At 39.0% G+C, this 16,291-nt stretch overlaps 3 protein-coding genes across 3 annotated transcripts; 1 reads left to right on the top strand and 2 right to left on the bottom strand.

Annotated features, from left to right (window-relative positions):
* Positions 1–5,948: 5,948 nt before the first annotated feature.
* On the bottom strand, positions 5,949–7,636 carry LOC115668133 (aspartyl protease family protein At5g10770-like). The gene is made up of 2 exons (XM_030589638.2): positions 7,480–7,636; positions 5,949–7,341 (listed from the first exon to the last, which is right to left on the bottom strand). The coding sequence occupies exons 1-2, from the start codon at positions 7,622–7,624 to the stop codon at positions 6,137–6,139; spliced, it is 1,350 nt and encodes a 449-aa protein (XP_030445498.2). The 5' UTR covers positions 7,625–7,636; the 3' UTR covers positions 5,949–6,136.
* Positions 7,637–10,353: 2,717 nt separating this feature from the next.
* LOC115669145 (uncharacterized) lies at positions 10,354–11,218 on the top strand. The gene is made up of 2 exons (XM_056308947.1): positions 10,354–10,511; positions 10,704–11,218. Exons 1-2 carry the CDS (start codon positions 10,406–10,408, stop codon positions 11,033–11,035), a joined length of 438 nt encoding a protein of 145 aa, XP_056164922.1. The 5' UTR covers positions 10,354–10,405; the 3' UTR covers positions 11,036–11,218.
* Positions 11,219–13,988: 2,770 nt separating this feature from the next.
* Positions 13,989–15,641, bottom strand: LOC115668956 (aspartyl protease family protein At5g10770-like). Its single transcript, XM_056306243.1, has 2 exons — positions 15,483–15,641; positions 13,989–15,344 (listed from the first exon to the last, which is right to left on the bottom strand). Exons 1-2 carry the CDS (start codon positions 15,625–15,627, stop codon positions 14,140–14,142), a joined length of 1,350 nt encoding a protein of 449 aa, XP_056162218.1. The 5' UTR covers positions 15,628–15,641; the 3' UTR covers positions 13,989–14,139.
* Between the last annotated feature and the right edge of the window lie 650 nt (positions 15,642–16,291).

The following is a 16,291-nucleotide window of genomic DNA, read 5'->3' as shown; positions in this document are numbered from 1 at the left end:
TTATTTACATACTTTTCTTTAACCTTCTTATCGGCACGTAACATTTACCCGCACCAACCTTTATTTGTCGAATTACCAACTTTATTCTCAATCAAGTGACCCAATAGAAAAGTTGATGAATTGAAAAAAAAAATGAATATTAGTAACTAAATCAAATAAGAGTTTTGCATAAAAAAATCAAATAAGAGTTGGTAACTCAGAACTAGTTTATAAAGAACAATTGATATCACTTAAACTAAAGACAATAATTTCATATAAAAGTTGATAAATTATAAAGGTAAATAAAAGTTGGTATTGAAAGATAAATAAATTTGTAAGTCAAGTAAGAGTTTGTGACCCAAAACTAGTTCTAACTTAATCAGAGAAAAGTCAGTGAATAACTCTAATTATGGTTGGTTACTTTTAAAGAAATGACAAAATTAGGGCAACGCTACAAAAAAAAAATTAAACAAAGGTTTGTAAACGAGAAGAAAAGTTGGAAAATTAAAAAAATTTCAAATAAATGTTGATAAATAACTCAAATGACAACCCTATTCTATACGGCAATTTAAAGGGAGGAACTTGGCATGTCGCACTAATTTAGGTCGGTTAGAGGAGTTGGTAAGTGTTAAGGACTGCTAACAAAGGCAAATAAAAATTAGAAACTCAATAGCAAACCTGGTAACTTTTAAAAAAAAATTAAACTTTGGCAAGTGATTCAAGATTTGTAAATACGAAGCGTTTGTAAATCATGCAAAAAAAAGTTGGTATGTGAGTTCAAAGATTGTTTATTTGCAAACTATATAAATAGTTTGCAATTTTACAAGAGTGTTCGCAAGTTACCAGCCAAAAAGTCGCAAGTCATTTTTCTACCAACTGTTTTTTTTATGCTAACCGACATTTAATGAAATTTACCAGCACTGTAAAAGAAATCCATATTTTTGGACACGGAACAATAAAATTCTGTTTTTAAGAGCATACAGCTTACATGGATAAAATAGGATTGTCATAAAACTTTGAAGAAAGATGAGTATAAAAAAAAGTTAGACGTGAAAGAAATTTGGGATAAGGACACTAGAATTGCCATAATTTTTATACGATGCTCACTTGAGTGTTATAACTTTTTTTTTACCACTTAAATACTATAACTTAAAAAAAAAAAGGTTTGCTTGAGTGTCACAACTTTCAATCGATCACTTAAGTGCCAATTTTTTTAAAAAAAATGTTCATTCAAGTTCCGGAAATCAGACGTGACATGGCACTTGTGGTGAACGTTTTTGAAGAATTATGTCACTCAAGTGATCGATTGAAAAGTTAAATGACACTTAAGTGATCGAATAAATAGTTATGGCACTTAAGTGAGCGTCGTACGAAAGTTGTAGCACTTGTGATGTTCTTACCCTGTGAAATTTATACAAGAGTTTCAATTATCTTCATGTAGGTTTCGGCCAACTCACTTCGCGAATCATGGAAGGTCAAAATGGTCAATGAAGACGAAATGGGACGGACCGATAATCATGCAAGTTGAGGATAAAAAAAGACCTAGTTTTACATGCACTCGATGTATGTTCGTGTGAATCCATTTTAATTCAGTCATTAGGGTACGTGAGCATCACAAGAGACCTATAATATTTAATGATCGAGATAAAGTGGGCTCTTATGCTCTATATGGATATGAGAATTTTCGCAGAAGAAAAACAATCAAAGCAAATAAAGGAGAGATGTAGTGGAAGTTTCCGCTTGAATTGAGTCCCAAATTTCACGCGTAAAATTTGTCGTTGTCCAGATTTCTAAAAGTAGCAAGTCAAATCCTGTCCTTTAATATTTCATTAAATCATTTCCCACACGAGACTTCTCGAGTCAATTCACAGTCTTTTAATACTAATATAAGTCCCCTTCAAGTCTCTTTGCTCGGAAGATAGCCTTGCTTTCACAACGAAAAGTCATCCTCGGACCCAGAAGAAAAGTCAATTACGTGTCCACTTCGCCAAAGCAAGCATTGACGAAATACCTTTCTAGATAAAGTAAATTGACAAAGGGTGTGAATGAGTACTATATTAATTTTTGGACACTAAACGTAAACGACGAGAAACTTAAAAGTATTGAGATCGGAAATAATTGTTACAAACATTGTAAAAGGTATTAGAATGTAAAGATAAATCGGAAGATAAAAGTGAACAATTTGTGTTTTATGATTGATTGGTGATAGCTTCAACAAAAGAATAATTATACAAATGATGCTTGAACTTTGACTCAATGTACAATATCATTCCTGAAGGTTTAATTTGTTTAATGTGACCCCTAAACTTTTGATGAAAGTTCAGCCTAGTCCTCAGACTAAATGAAAATATCCAATGATATCCTTCCATTGATTCAAATTAATGGAATTTGTTCATTTGGCTTCTAGTCTAGTAAGTTTGAACGGTGGATAAAAAAATAATGTTATACATAGTTTAATTCACGCAAGATATTCACTCAACTCTGGATATAATAATCCATATCATTGAGTAACATGGATAATAATTTTTCCAAATTGAATAAATTAAACAAATTAAAAGGATTATCGCATTCTAATTTGAGTTAAATTCTTATGTGAATAATTCGCTTGTAACGTTATTTTTGTCCACTGGTCAAACTTATCGACTTAGAAGCCAAATCAGCAAATTCCCTCAACTAGAATTAATAGAAGGGTAATATTCGATATTTCCATATAGTTTAGGAGCTAGATTGTACATTTACCAAAAGTTCAGGGATCACATTATCCACCGTTCAAACATATCGAATTAGAAGTGTAGTCTAGTAAACTAGATTGAACATTTATCAAAAGTTTAGGAATCGTATTAAATAAATTATAGTTTCATTGACCACATTGCATATTAAGTTAAAATTCAAGAATCGCATTGAATGAATTAAAAAATTCAAGGATGACATTGCATATTTGATCAAAATTTAAGAACCATTCGTGTCATTATCCCTTCTGCAAAATACAATTTAAGTATTTATACCTGTATCAACGATAAACAAACGGTTACAAAGAAATGAAAACATTCTATATGGCTCTTACAATCCAACAATACTTATCTACAAATGGCTACCAAGAAATGACTCCAATACTCAAAAATTGTATCTTCTCCACTTCTTCACAATTGCCATTTTCAATTGCTATCATACTCTTCGGTTCCACTACTTGACAGTTGCATCGGATTTACTTCTTCACGATTGCCATTATCAGTTGCTCCCGAACTCTCCGGCTCCATTACTTGGACAGTTATTGCATTTCCCCTCCGTCACGGGTCCGTCAATCGAGGCTCTTTTGTCGGTTAAATCAATCTCCATTTGTTGACGTTTCGCTTCAAGACTTGTTTATTTCCACTCATGTCCTCCGTCGACTAAAATTAATATTCTTATCAACCGAGTGGATTAATCAACTAGAAGCTCTCAACACTTAGCAAATTTTGCCTCTGTCGCTTCTCACTCGGTCTTTGTCAACCGAATCGTCCTTCAAGGGCTTGGACATTTTTTTGTGTCAACAGTGTCATTTAGTAGTGAAATTATATTTGATGAAAATGTATCTGGTTATTAAAGAAAAGGAAAAAAAAAAAGCCAAAAAGAGTGGTCGGTACGCGGTAGCTAGCTACGTGATGATGGGGTCGCTTACATATACGCGGCTTTTCTTGGTTCTCTATTATAAAGAGATTGCATGGTGAATTCGTCGAAGTCATAATTGAGTGACTCAGAAAATGGATAGCAAGAAAACCCTTCATCTTCTTACACTCATTTTCTCTCTTCTCATGATTGAAAAATCAATGGCGTCCCAAATTCCTCCTGGTACTCTCTCTCTCTCTCTCTCTCTCTCTCTCTCTCTCTCTCTCTCTCTCTCTCTCTCTCTCTCTCTCTCTCTCTCTCTCTCTCTCTCTCTCTCTCTCTCCTGTTATTTTCCATTTTAGATAATTAGATTCATTACAATTTGATTTTCTTAGGCGTAAGATTTTTTGTCTTTCGGATTCATTACAATTGTCTCCCGGATGTGACACGATCGATCGATCCTTCTCGCCCATGCAGACAACGACAACAGTAGGATCCGCATGAATGATAGCGTGGCGAACAGGGATGGCTCTTGGAACGGCAACAGTTCGGACCAGGGGACGCTCCTGGTGCCTCCGCCCTCGACAAAGACCGCTATCGCTGTCTCGACCGCCGTTTCTCCTACAAGCGCCACTTCGATGACCAGTGTCAACAGCAGTAGCAGTAGCAACACCTCCAGCACCACCGTCACTGGAGGAGGCACCGTTTCAAAATATAGCTCCTCTAGAACAAGTAACACCTCAACCTCAAGCACCACCTTCAGTCATACTACATATCCTTGACGGTTGCCAAGTGAAGAGCAATAAATCTTGATGATTGTCGTTTTCTTTTCTTTCTTCTGGGGTTGTTCTCACGCTTCTTCGATAGAAGTGATGCATTCTATCGTAGAGTTGTGTCTGCTGGTATTACTATCCAGTTCACTTGTAAGGTTGTTCTTAATCTTGAAGTGAATATGTCCTTTGGTTTGAGGAAGATGCAGATTTTCTTCCTATTTATAGATGGGACCTTCAATTTTAAGGCTATAATGCCACTAATATTGAGAAGGTGTAATTCTATCCCCTTAATCTAATGATAACTCCACCCGCGTAGACGTCACAACCATGAAAGGTTATGCATGTTATGCAACACCTTTTCGAATCAGTGAGACAAATCACACAGCGAAGGGATAGGCGCAGAGACATATATTTGCCCAAAACTGTGCCTGAAAATGTGTGTTAACTCTAAGATGTGCGACTTTCGTGAGAGGATTTGATGCACTTCAGAAATCTGTATAAATACCGTCTATCATTCATTCTCTTTCGAAAAATTTCAATTAACATTCTTGCTCTCATATCGAATACTGTCACGAAATTTCAAAAGTCATAATTCGCATTTTCGCAAACTAAGAGGACCAATTTCAACCTCAATTTGAGGCGGCGACCATCGCTCGCCTTAACTCCAAGGTCGGATTTTTCTTTTTCCATGCGCGGCCAAGTTAGGAAGGAAAATGACGATTTAGTAGATGGATCTTGTTACTAAATGTCCCCAGGAGATTAGTGCTTTTTGGCTTTTTTGTGGGGGCAATTTCAGAAGGAAAAAGACAATTCAACAAATGGGTCTTGTTAACGATGGCTTGCAGAACACTTGTTAATCATACATTTTAACGATAAGTTTTAATTTTCGACACACTACGAGAGAGGCATTATATTGGAAATAACAAACTTTCTTTATTGAGGTATTTAACGAGTATCTTGGGAGGCAGTCCTTAACAGCATCCTTAATAACTAAGCATGGATGCGAAGATGCAGCTTCAAATCTAATAATAAAGTTTAGGATGCAAAATGTAGGTTTTAAAAACTCATTGATGGTATTGATGAGCTTTTCATTACCCATTCGAAGACAGGCTTTAAAAGTCATCCTTTTCTTTCTCTACGTAGACTCTCGAAAGTATTGGTGATTTTTCGTGCTCATATATATTTCCAATATTTCCTATTCAAGTTGCAAATTAAGATAAATTTCTAGAGCTTCATATTGCATCTTTGGAGTGGACCGCGTTATCAGTTTTGCAGCACATGGAACTGGAAGAGAAAATAGAAAATATATAATCATGAACCTTGCTGGTACTTATCCTTAATTCAAAGTTTGATAATCTTTTAAAAATCTCATTAATACTGCAAGGTGCCTCTTTTGAAAGTGAACCCATATCGTTTCATCTCATTTTATTTTCTTCCGCCGATTTTATCCCTATAGTTATTTGGCTTATACATTACCTAATTACTTTCTGAAAAACAAATGGTCCTGCAGGTCTACGTCTGCATCAATGTTAGTACATGACTTGGCAAAAAATACTCGTGCAAAGAGAAAGTTACTTAAATTCGCGCGAAAGTAAGAACCGAATCGACTAATTGACAAAACATAAGGACATGCAATACATCTATCACGAACTTGTAAAAATACACCGATTAATGTGAAGGAAAATTAACAACACATATCATGTAAGTATGTGCCCCGCGTAGTAAAACAATGTTCCAAATAGAAATAGGCACTCGTTTAGATATCCACGTCACTTATTTTCTTCATCAATTGTAGCCTCTCAATTGCCACAACCACCATTCCCGAATTCAACCTTGTTATCTTGAATGTTGTAAAGAATGTTCAGGTTCTGCTGTTGCACACTGCCGATAATGACCAGGTCTGGCCTTTTCCGATTCGGTGCGACGGCCAAGCAAACTTGCGCATCACTCTCTCGCCAAACTACAGCAGACGGGTCCAATCTAACGTCGGTATTCTCAAATTGTAGGACCATCTCCGGCAAGTTCACATTCTCCTGACCCCGAAGATCATAGCAGGTGTCCATCAGCTTCGTCAGAGGATCCGCGACAGGATAATTCGACATGTAATTGGCAAACTCCGTCTGAATGGCCGAATAAATCGAGGGCGGCAACCGAGTGATGGTAGTCCCCGAGTCTATGATGGTCCTAGGAGGTGGAGACTCTGAAGAGAGGCTAAATGTTTGATTCCCAAAGGCAATGCCAACTAGGTTGACATAATAATAGGATGGGTTATTTTGGTCAATTATGAGAGGTGTGGTATTCTTTGTTTGGCAGTTACGAAGGGCTTCCATCCCAAAAAGTAAGTACCCATTTGAGCTCTCACTGCCAGGGATGCAGTAGCAGAAGATATTGGAAAATTGTGATGATATGTGTGAGATTAGGGACGTGCGTCCTTGTCCTAGGCCTAATACACCGGCCGTGACGCCGAAATTGTGGCTATTGTTTTGGCTGCAACCGAAGATGAAGTTCGGGAACTGGTACTCCGGAGTGAGGGTAAGCAGATCTTGGATGTAGTAACCGCTGGAGTGCGATCCATCTGCATATTCGATCGAGTAGGGGCAATCCGATTCCGTGCATTGTGGGTCTGAGTATGTGGTGGACTTGGATGGCTCAAACATTGGGTCTTGCTGATGATAGCAATTAGGACAAGGTTCACATTGGGTCCATGTAATGTCGCTGCCCGTATCGAAGATCAGGGTCAGGTCGACTTTCGGGGTCCCGAGGCCGACTGTGACCACGAACTCGCCCGCTCCGGGAGCAGCGCCGCCGCGGATTGGCAGCCGGGCGTTCTCGCCGTGATCCCCAGTGGGTAGCGCGGGAGATTCTCCTAAGACGTTCATGGAATGGACCCGCGATTGGTCTCGGAGGAAAATGAGCCCGGAATCGCGGGATTGACGGTTTGCGGCAAGCGGTGAACAAGGTCCCTGCCTGTGTGCCAATGTCAGTCCACGTCCATTTGTGTGATCTGCGATCAATATGAATCATGATGTAAGTTATACTTATAGCGATCGAATCTCGAGACCATGTCAACCGTTACTATTCAATTATATGCATTTAGCAATGTCCAAACATGACCCAGAGTATTAAACATAGAAAATGTGACCTTTGCAAGTAGTTGCCGGCGTCAGCGAAATCGCTTCGAGATGCACCAGTTCCCTTCCCCATGCATATCTCTTCTCAACTTCGTGACTAGCGAACAGCAGGACGAGAAGAAGAAGAAGAGGATGGAGAAAAGTGTAATTGGCCATGGATGGATTATGATTTGCTCAAGGGCTCAGAGGGAACTCGAGTATTTATAAACTGACGACGACGATTGTTGGATGATCCCAACCGCGTAGGTGTGAAACGGAAGGACAGAAAAGAATGGTTAAAACAAGCCGAAAGCAAAAGGCTGGGGTCCGTTGACTTGGAACCTTCGCAAGTCAAACGTGCGCCTGTTCCTAGTCTTTCGCCATAAGAAGCCAACTGTCACCATGTCGTCAAGCCGACGTTAACAGTTAACTCACTGGTGCAAGAATTGCTGCTCCTCATTTTACGTGTACTAATCTTATGTACTTGCACGGAAAGATCTTCGAGAATGAGTTCGTCAGGTCTTTCGTCATCTGCTGCGTAACATGTATCCTCGACAAAGATTATGACATGTTGGCAGATAGAAAGGGGCGTGGCTTCAATGACAAAAACGATTTCGGCTTATGGACCCTTTGAATTTGTGTAGGATCGGACAATGTATTCCGTAGGGATAGTATTATTTGTACTCTTTACTAAATTTTATTTACTCTTTTTTTTACTGACGCTTTAAATTTACCACTTATGACATGAAATTACCAACCTTTTTTTGTGTGAATTACCAGATTTTCTTTGATTAATTCACCAACTCCTTTCGAGTGACCGACTCGTATTTGAGTGTATCGACATTTGTTTGGTGTTTTTAATTCACCATATTGAGTTACCATTTTCGTTTGCCTTACTTACCAACCATTTTCTACCATTCAATTACCACCTAGTTTTACGTTATCAACTCTTATTTGAGTTAGTCCAATTTATTTGTCTTTTTTAAATTATCAATTTATCTTATTTCTGACAAAAACAAAAACTTTTCCTATTATCCATGAACTTTTATTTAACTTTCTTACCAACACTTTAAATTTTCCAACTATTATATGAAATTACTTATCTTGAATTGGTGACTTTCCCACTTTATACCAATTAAATAACCCAACAGAAAAGTTGATAACTAACTCAAATAAGTGTTGGTAACCCATAACTAATTAATAACTTAATTGTAGAAAATTTAATAAATCATGTAAATTAAAGTTAGTAATTTCATATTAGAGTTGGTAAATATAATGCGTACTAATAGTGGCAAATAAAAGTTAGTATTGGAAGAAAAATAAATTGGGTAAGTAACTCAAATGAGAGTTGGTAACACAAAACTAGTTAGTAACTGATTGGAAAAAAGTTAGTAAATCGCTCCAATTAAAGTTGACAATTTTTAGGATTAATATCATGAAGAACATCGAATTGGTACACCTGTGAAAATTTATCCCAAATCTAATTTTTTTACCACAAAAAACCTCAAACTAGTACACATGTAACAAATTCACCCCAAAATAATTTTTTGACCACCAAAAACTCCAAATTAGTACACTCGTGACAAATTTACCTTCCGTTAGTTTCTGTTAAATTGATTAATATCACGAAAAGCTATAAACCGATACACCTGTGACATATGGAGGGTAAAACCTCAAATTGGTACACCTATCAATAGACACGTGTCATTCAACTCAACAATTTGAAAATAAAATTTAATAAAAACTAACGGAAGGTAACTCAAATAATTAGACTTTAGTTAGTAATTCAAATGAGAATTGATAACCAAAAATTAGTTGGTAATTCAATCTGACAAAAGTTGGTAACAAACTCTAATTAGGTTGATAATTTCATATAAGTATTAATAAACACAACATGTTTGGTAAGTCATGCAAATAAAAGTTGACAGATTAAGTGAAAAAATTGCTTATTTGCAAACTGATAAAAAAAAGTTTATAAACTTTTGGCAAGTTCCCAACAAAAAAAGTCACAAATCCTCTGTCAACCAACAATTCTTTTACACTAACCAATACTTATTGAAATTTACCAGCATGCAAAGGAGATTCGTATTTTTTGACACGAAAACTGCAGTTTACGTGAATTAAACAGGATCGGTATAAAACATTAACGAAAAACGAGTATGGTAAAAGTTAGACGCGAAAGAAATTCTACGAGAATTTCAATTATCTTCGCATCATTTGGGCCAAAAAATTTCACTCTGCGAACCATGGAAGATTAAGATGGTCAAGGGAACCAAAATGGGATTGACCGATGACCGTGCAAGTTAAGGCAAAAAAAGGAAAAGATATCGTGTTTCACATGCACCTGGCGTATGTTCACGTGAATCCACTCCATTTCAGGCATCAATCAGACGCCACGAAGTGGGCTCCTACGGTTCCGGCGTGCACAGGGACTTTCCCCGCCCAAAAAAAAAACGAAAGACAGCCAAGCAAACGTAGGAGAGATGTAATGGAAGTTTGCGCTCGACTTGAGTCCCGAGTTTCACGCGTAGAATTGCTTGTCGCAGGCCATACCAACAACCAAATTCCAGAAGCTGCAACTCGACTTCTGTCCTGCAGTTCTGGTTTAATTTATCCGACACGAGTCTTTTCGAGTCAAGCTGTCAGTCCTTTAATACTAATTCTTCCCAAAGAAGTTCCTTTCGTGTCTCTTGCTCGGAAGATGATAGCCTTGCTTCGACAGGTTCCCGTGCGCTTCGGAGTCAAAGAAGCAAAGTCAATCACGCGTCATTTGATTGTTGTACTATATTAAATAAATAAAAAGTGGCCGGTCATTTGAAAAATAAACAGAAAGAGAGGTCGGCAGCTAACGAGACGCGGATGTCGCTTTTACATATCTGCGGCTTTTCTTGGTTCACTACTACTAAAAGAGAGTTTGCATGGTGAGTTCGTCCAAGTCATCATTGAGCGACTCGGGCAATGGAGATCAAGAAAACCTTTCGTCTTCTTGCACTCGCTCTCTCTCTTCTCATGATTGAAAGATCGATGGCATCCCGAACTCTGGCCGAGAATAATCCTCCTCCTGGTACTCTCTCTCTCTCTCTCTCTCTCTCTCTCTCTCTCTCTCTCTCTCTCTCTCTCTCTCTCTCTCTCTCCTTTGTCGAATCGATCCCGAGTAGTACACGACACGAGTACTCAGACACGATGAATCTGTGCTTAATGTAAGCCATGCTGACTCGTTGGTTTTGTGTGCGCGGTCGATCCGTCGCCCATGCAGACATGGACGGCAGTAGGTTCCTCCCGAGCGGGAGCGTGGCCCCCAGGGATGGCTCTCACAACGGCGACAGTTTGGACCAGGGTATGGTCCTGGTGCCTCCGCCCACGAAGAAGACCACGATGTCGCAAGCGGGTGCACCGGACAAGTCTGCAAGCGCCGTCGTGGTCTCCCCGACCGATGCTAAAGTCAATGTCTCGACCGCCGTCTCTCCTACAAGCGCCACTTCGGAAGCGAGCGTCACCAGCAGTAGCTACGCTTCAAGCACCGCCAGTGCAAGCAGCTTCAGTACCGTCAGTGAAAGCAGCAGCGCCACTTTTACTAAATTTCCTTGATGGGTGCCTAATAAAAAGCAAAGATTCTTGATGATTGTTGTTTTCTTTTCTTTCTTCTGGGGTTGTTCTCGCTCTTGTTGGATTGAAGTGATGCATTCTTTCGTTGAGTTTGTGTCAAACTGTCCAGTTCACGTGTAACGTTGTTCTTAATTTTGAAGTGAATATGTCTCTTTGTTTGATAAATTTGCCAATTTTCATTATATAGGTAAATGGGACCTTCAATTTTAAGGCTATAAAAGCAGCAATGTTGACAAGGGGTAACTCTATCCCCTTAATCTAATGATAACTCCAGCCGTTTAGGCGTTAAACCATTAAAAATTATGCACGTTATGCAACGCAGGGACAGAGTTTGGAAATATAATTATCCAAAACCGTGCCTGAAAATGTGTGTTAAACACTGAGATGTAACTATCGTGTACGGACTTGAGGCACTTTGAAAATCCGTAAACGTACTGTCTCTCGCTTATTCTCTTTCCTAAATTTTTAGATATCATTCTCGATCTCATATCAAATATCAATCACAAAGTTTTAAAAATTACAATTTGCATTTTCGCAAACGAAAACTCTATTCCGTCCTCAATTTGAAACGGGCGACCATTGCTCACCTCAGCTCTGAGGTCGGGGCGGTAATTGGACAAAGGGTAGAGAGAGCAGACGCAGTGGCTCCATGGGGGGAGGGGGGATGGATCTTTTTAGCAAGTGTCCTGTTTAGCGTATCTTTTTGGGTAGGGGGAATTGCATAAATCGGTCTTGTTAACGATTGTTTTTGGAGCACTTTTTAATTTATACTTAGGGTGCTTTTGTTTGGCAAAAATAAATGATGAGGGGATGAATCTCGTTAGCAATTATCCCGGAAGATTAGAGTTTTTTGGCGTATCTTTTGGGTGGGGGCAATTGCATAAATGGGTCTTGTTACTAATTGCTTTTGGAACGCTTTGTAATTTATACTTAGGGTGGGTTTATTTCAGGAAAAATAAATAAATTTAAAAAAATTCCTAAAAATAATCGTTTATATCGTTTGAAGCAATTAATCAGTGAAAAATGATTTCATCATCGACATCAATTTATGTTTAAATATGTTTATCAACTATGAAAATATTTTTTGTTCATTTATTTTTGTAAGCGATACAAGTGATCATTTAAAAAAAATGGTTTTCAAATAATTCATTTTGCGCCAAACAAATGGCGAATGAGGAAAAAATTTTCATTTCTGATGTACTCATCACGCACTGTACGAGGAAGGCACTGTATTGGAAAGGATAAATTTTATTTAATTCGGTATTTAACAAGTATTTCGCATACTACACATCCTTGACGATTGCCAAGTGGAAAGCAATAAATCTTGATGATAGTCGTTTTCTTTTCTTTCTTCCGGGGTTGTTCTCACGCTTGTTCGATAGAAGTGAAGCATTCTATCGTAGAGTTGTGTCTGTTGGTATTACTATCCAGTTCACTTGTAAGGTTGTTCTTAATCTTGAAGTGAATATGTCCTTTGGTTTGAGGAAGATTCAGATTTTCTTCCTATTTATAGATGGGACCTTCAATTTTAAGGCTATAAAGCCACTAATGTTGAGAAGGTGTAATTCTATCCCCTTAATCTAATGATAACTCCACCCGCGTAGACGTCACAACCATGAAAGGTTATGCATGTTATGCAACACCTTTTCGAATCAGTGAGACAAATCGCACAGCGAAGGGATAGGCGCGGAGACATATAATTGCCCAAAACTGTGCCTGAAAATGTGTGTTAACTCTAAGATGTGCGACTTTCGTGAGAGGATTTGATGCACTTTAGAAATCTGTATAAATACCGTATTTCATTCATTCTCTTTCGAAAAATTTCAATTAACATTCTCGCTCTCGTATCGAATACTGTCACGAAATTTCAAAAGTCATAATTCGCATTTTCGCAAACTAAGAGGACCAATTTCAACCTCAATTTGAGGCGGCGACCATCGCTTGCCTTAACTCCAAGGTCGGATTTTTCTTTTTCCATGCGCGGCCAAGTTAGGAAGGAAAATGACGATTTAGTAGATGGATCTTGTTACTAAATGTCCCCAGGAGATTAGTGCTTTTTGGCTTTTTTGTGGGGGCAATTTCAGAAGGAAACAGACAATTCAACAAATGGGTCTTGTTAACGATGTCTTGCAGAACACTTGTTAATCATACATTTTAAGGAGAAGTTTTAATTTTCGACACACCACGAGAGAGGCATTATATTGGAAATAACAAACTTTTCTTTATTGAGGTATTTAACGAGTATCTTGGGAGGCAGTCCTTAACAGCATCCTTAATAACTAAGCATGGCTGCGAAGATGCAGCTTCAAATCTAATAATAAAGTTTAGGATGCAAAATGTAGGTTTTAAAAACTCATTGATGGTATTGATGAGCTTTTCATTACCCATTCGAAGACAGGCTTTAAAAGTCATCCTTTTCTTTCTCTACGTAAACTCTCGAAAGTATTGGTGATTTTTCGTGCTCATATATATTTCCAATATTTCCTATTCAAGTTGCAAATTAAGATTAATTTCTAGAGCTTCATATTGCATCTTTGGAGTGGACCGCTTATCAGTTTTGCAACACATGAAACTGGAAGAGAAAATAGAAAATATATAATCATGAACCTTGCCGGTAGTTATCCTTAATTCAAAGTTTGGTAATCTTTTAAAAATCTCATTAATACCGCAAGGTGCCTCTTTTGAAAGTGAACCCATATCGTTTCATCTCATTTCATCTTCTTCCGCCGATTTTATCTCTATAGTTATTTGGCTTATACATTACCTAATTACTTTCTGAAAAACAAATGGTCCTGCAGGTCTACGTCTGCATCAATGTTAGTACATGATTGGCAAAAAATACTCGTGCAAAGAGAAAGTTACTTAAATTTGCATTAAATTAAGAACCGAATCGACTAATTGACAAAACATAAGGGCAGTCTATACAGCTATCACGATCTTATAAAAGTACACCGATTAATGTGAAGGAAAATTAACAACACATATCATATAAGTATGTACCCCGCGTAGTAAAACAATGTTCCAAATAGAAACGGTCACTCGTTTAGATATCCACGTCACTTATTTTCTTCATCAATTGTAGCCTCTCAATTGCCACAACCACCGTTCCCGAATTCAACCATGTTATCTTGAATGTTGTAAAGTATGTTCAGGTTCTGCTGCTGCACACTGCCGATAATGACCAAGTCTGGCCTTTTCCGATTCGGCGCGACGGCCAAGCAAACTTGCGCATCACTCTCTCGCCAAACTACAGCAGACGGGTCCAATCTAACGTCGGTATTCTCAAATTGTAGGACCATCTCCGGCAAGTTCACATTTTCCTGACCCCGAAGATCATAGCAGGTGTCCATCAGCTTCGTCAGAGGATCCGCGACAGGATAATTCGACATGTAATTGGCAAACTCCGTCTGAATGGCCGAATAAATCGAGGGCGGCAACCGAGTGATGGTAGTCCCCGAGTCTATGATGGTCCTAGGAGGTGGAGACTCTGAAGAGAGGCTAAATGTTTGATTCCCAAAGGCAATACCCACTAGGTTGACATAATAATAGGATGGGTTATTTTGGTCAATTATGAGAGGTGTGGTGTTCTTTGTTTGGCAGTTACTAAGGGCTTCCATCCCAAAAAGTAAGTACCCATTTGAGCTCTCACTGCCAGGGATGCAGTAGCAGAAGATTTTGGAAAATTCTGATGATATGTGTGAGATTAGGGACGTGCGTCCTTGTCCTAGGCCTAATACACCGGCCGTGACGCCGAAATCGTGGCTATTGTTTTGGCCGCAACCAAAGATGAACTTCGGGAACTGGTACTCCGGAGTAAGGGTAAGCAGATCTTGGACGTAGTAACCGTTGGAGTGCGATCCGTCTGCATATTCGATCGAGTAGGGGCATTCCGATTCCGTGCATTGTGGGTCTGAGTATGTGGTGGACTTGGATGGCTCAAACATTGGGTCTTGCTGATGATAGCAATTAGAACAAGGTTGACATTGGGTCCATGTAATGTCGCTTCCCGTATCGAAGATCAGGGTCAGGTCGACTTTCGGGGTCCCGAGGCCGACTGTGACCACGAACTCGCCCGCTCTGGGAGCAACGCCACCCCGGATCGGCAGCCGGGCGTTCTCGCCGTGATCCCAAGTGGGCAGCGCGGGAGATTCTCTTAGGACGTTCATGGAATGGACCCGCGATTGGTCTCGGAGGAAAATGAGCCTGGAATCGCGGGATTGACGGTTTGCGGCAAGCGGTGAACAGGGTCCCTGCCTATGTGCCAATGTCAGTCCAAGCCGTTTTGCTTGACCTGCGATCAATATGAATCATGATGTAAGTTCTACTTACAACGGTCGAATCTCGAGACCATGTCAACCGTTACTATTCAATAATATGCATTTAGCATTGTCAAAACACGACCCAGAATATTAAACTTAGAAAATGAGACCTTTGCAAGTAGTTGCCGGCGTCAGCGAGTTCGCTTCACGATGCACCAGTTCCCTTCCCCATGCACGTCTCTTTTCAACTTCGTGACTAGCGAACAGCAGGACGAGAAGAAGAAGAAGAGGGTGGAGAAAAGTGTAATTGGCCATGGATGGATTGTGATTTGCTCAAGGGCTCAGAGGGAACTCGATTATTTATAAACTGACGACGACGATTGTTGGATGATCCCAACCGCGTAGGTGTGAAACGGAAGGACAGAAAAGAACGGTTAAAACAAGCCAAAAGCAAAAGACTGTGGTCCGTTGACTCGGAACCTTCGCAAGTAAAACGTGTGGACTGGTCCAAGTCTTTCGTCATGAGAAGCCAACTGTCACCGTGTCGTCAAGCCGACGTTAGACTCAGACACTTAACTCACTGGTGCGATAATTGCTGCTGCTCATTTTACATGTTCTAATCTTATGTATTTGCACGGAAAAATCTTGCAGAATTAGTTCATCAGTTCTTTCGTCATCTGCTGAATAACATGTATTCTCGACGAAGATTATGACATGTTGGTAGATAGAAAGGAGTGCGGCTTGAATGACAAAAACGATTTCGGTTTATGGACCCTTTGAATTTGCGTAGGTTCGGACAATGTATTCCGTAGGGATAATATTAGTTGTTTTCTTTACTAAATTTTATTTACTTTTTTTACTGATGCTTTAAATTTACCACTTATGACTTGAAATTACCAACCTTTTTTGTGTGAATCACCAAATTTTCTCCGATTAATTTACCAACTACTTTCGAGTGACTGACATGTATTTGAGTTTA

Source organism: Syzygium oleosum, unplaced genomic scaffold, assembly GCF_021117445.2.
Source record: "Syzygium oleosum isolate NSW1041296 unplaced genomic scaffold, Sole_v2.1 Sole_v2.02, whole genome shotgun sequence".
Taxonomy (NCBI): domain Eukaryota; kingdom Viridiplantae; phylum Streptophyta; class Magnoliopsida; order Myrtales; family Myrtaceae; genus Syzygium; species Syzygium oleosum.
Note: the sequence above shows the minus strand (reverse complement) of the source record. Positions and strands in the feature narration are given on the sequence as shown.

Bases quoted from the DNA above. Each gene is read 5' to 3' on its own strand.
- LOC115668133 (XM_030589638.2), bottom strand. From the start codon at position 7,624: ATGGCCAATTACACTTTTCTCCATCCTCTTCTTCTTCTTCTCGTCCTG. The intron at 7,342-7,479 runs GTCACATTTTCT...TATTGATCGCAG, and splicing joins GCCGGCAACTACTTGCAAAG to ATCACACAAATGGACGTGGA.
- LOC115669145 (XM_056308947.1), top strand. From the start codon at position 10,406: ATGGAGATCAAGAAAACCTTTCGTCTTCTTGCACTCGCTCTCTCTCTT. The intron at 10,512-10,703 runs GTACTCTCTCTC...TCGCCCATGCAG, and splicing joins CGAGAATAATCCTCCTCCTG to ACATGGACGGCAGTAGGTTC.
- LOC115668956 (XM_056306243.1), bottom strand. From the start codon at position 15,627: ATGGCCAATTACACTTTTCTCCACCCTCTTCTTCTTCTTCTCGTCCTG. The intron at 15,345-15,482 runs GTCTCATTTTCT...TATTGATCGCAG, and splicing joins GCCGGCAACTACTTGCAAAG to GTCAAGCAAAACGGCTTGGA.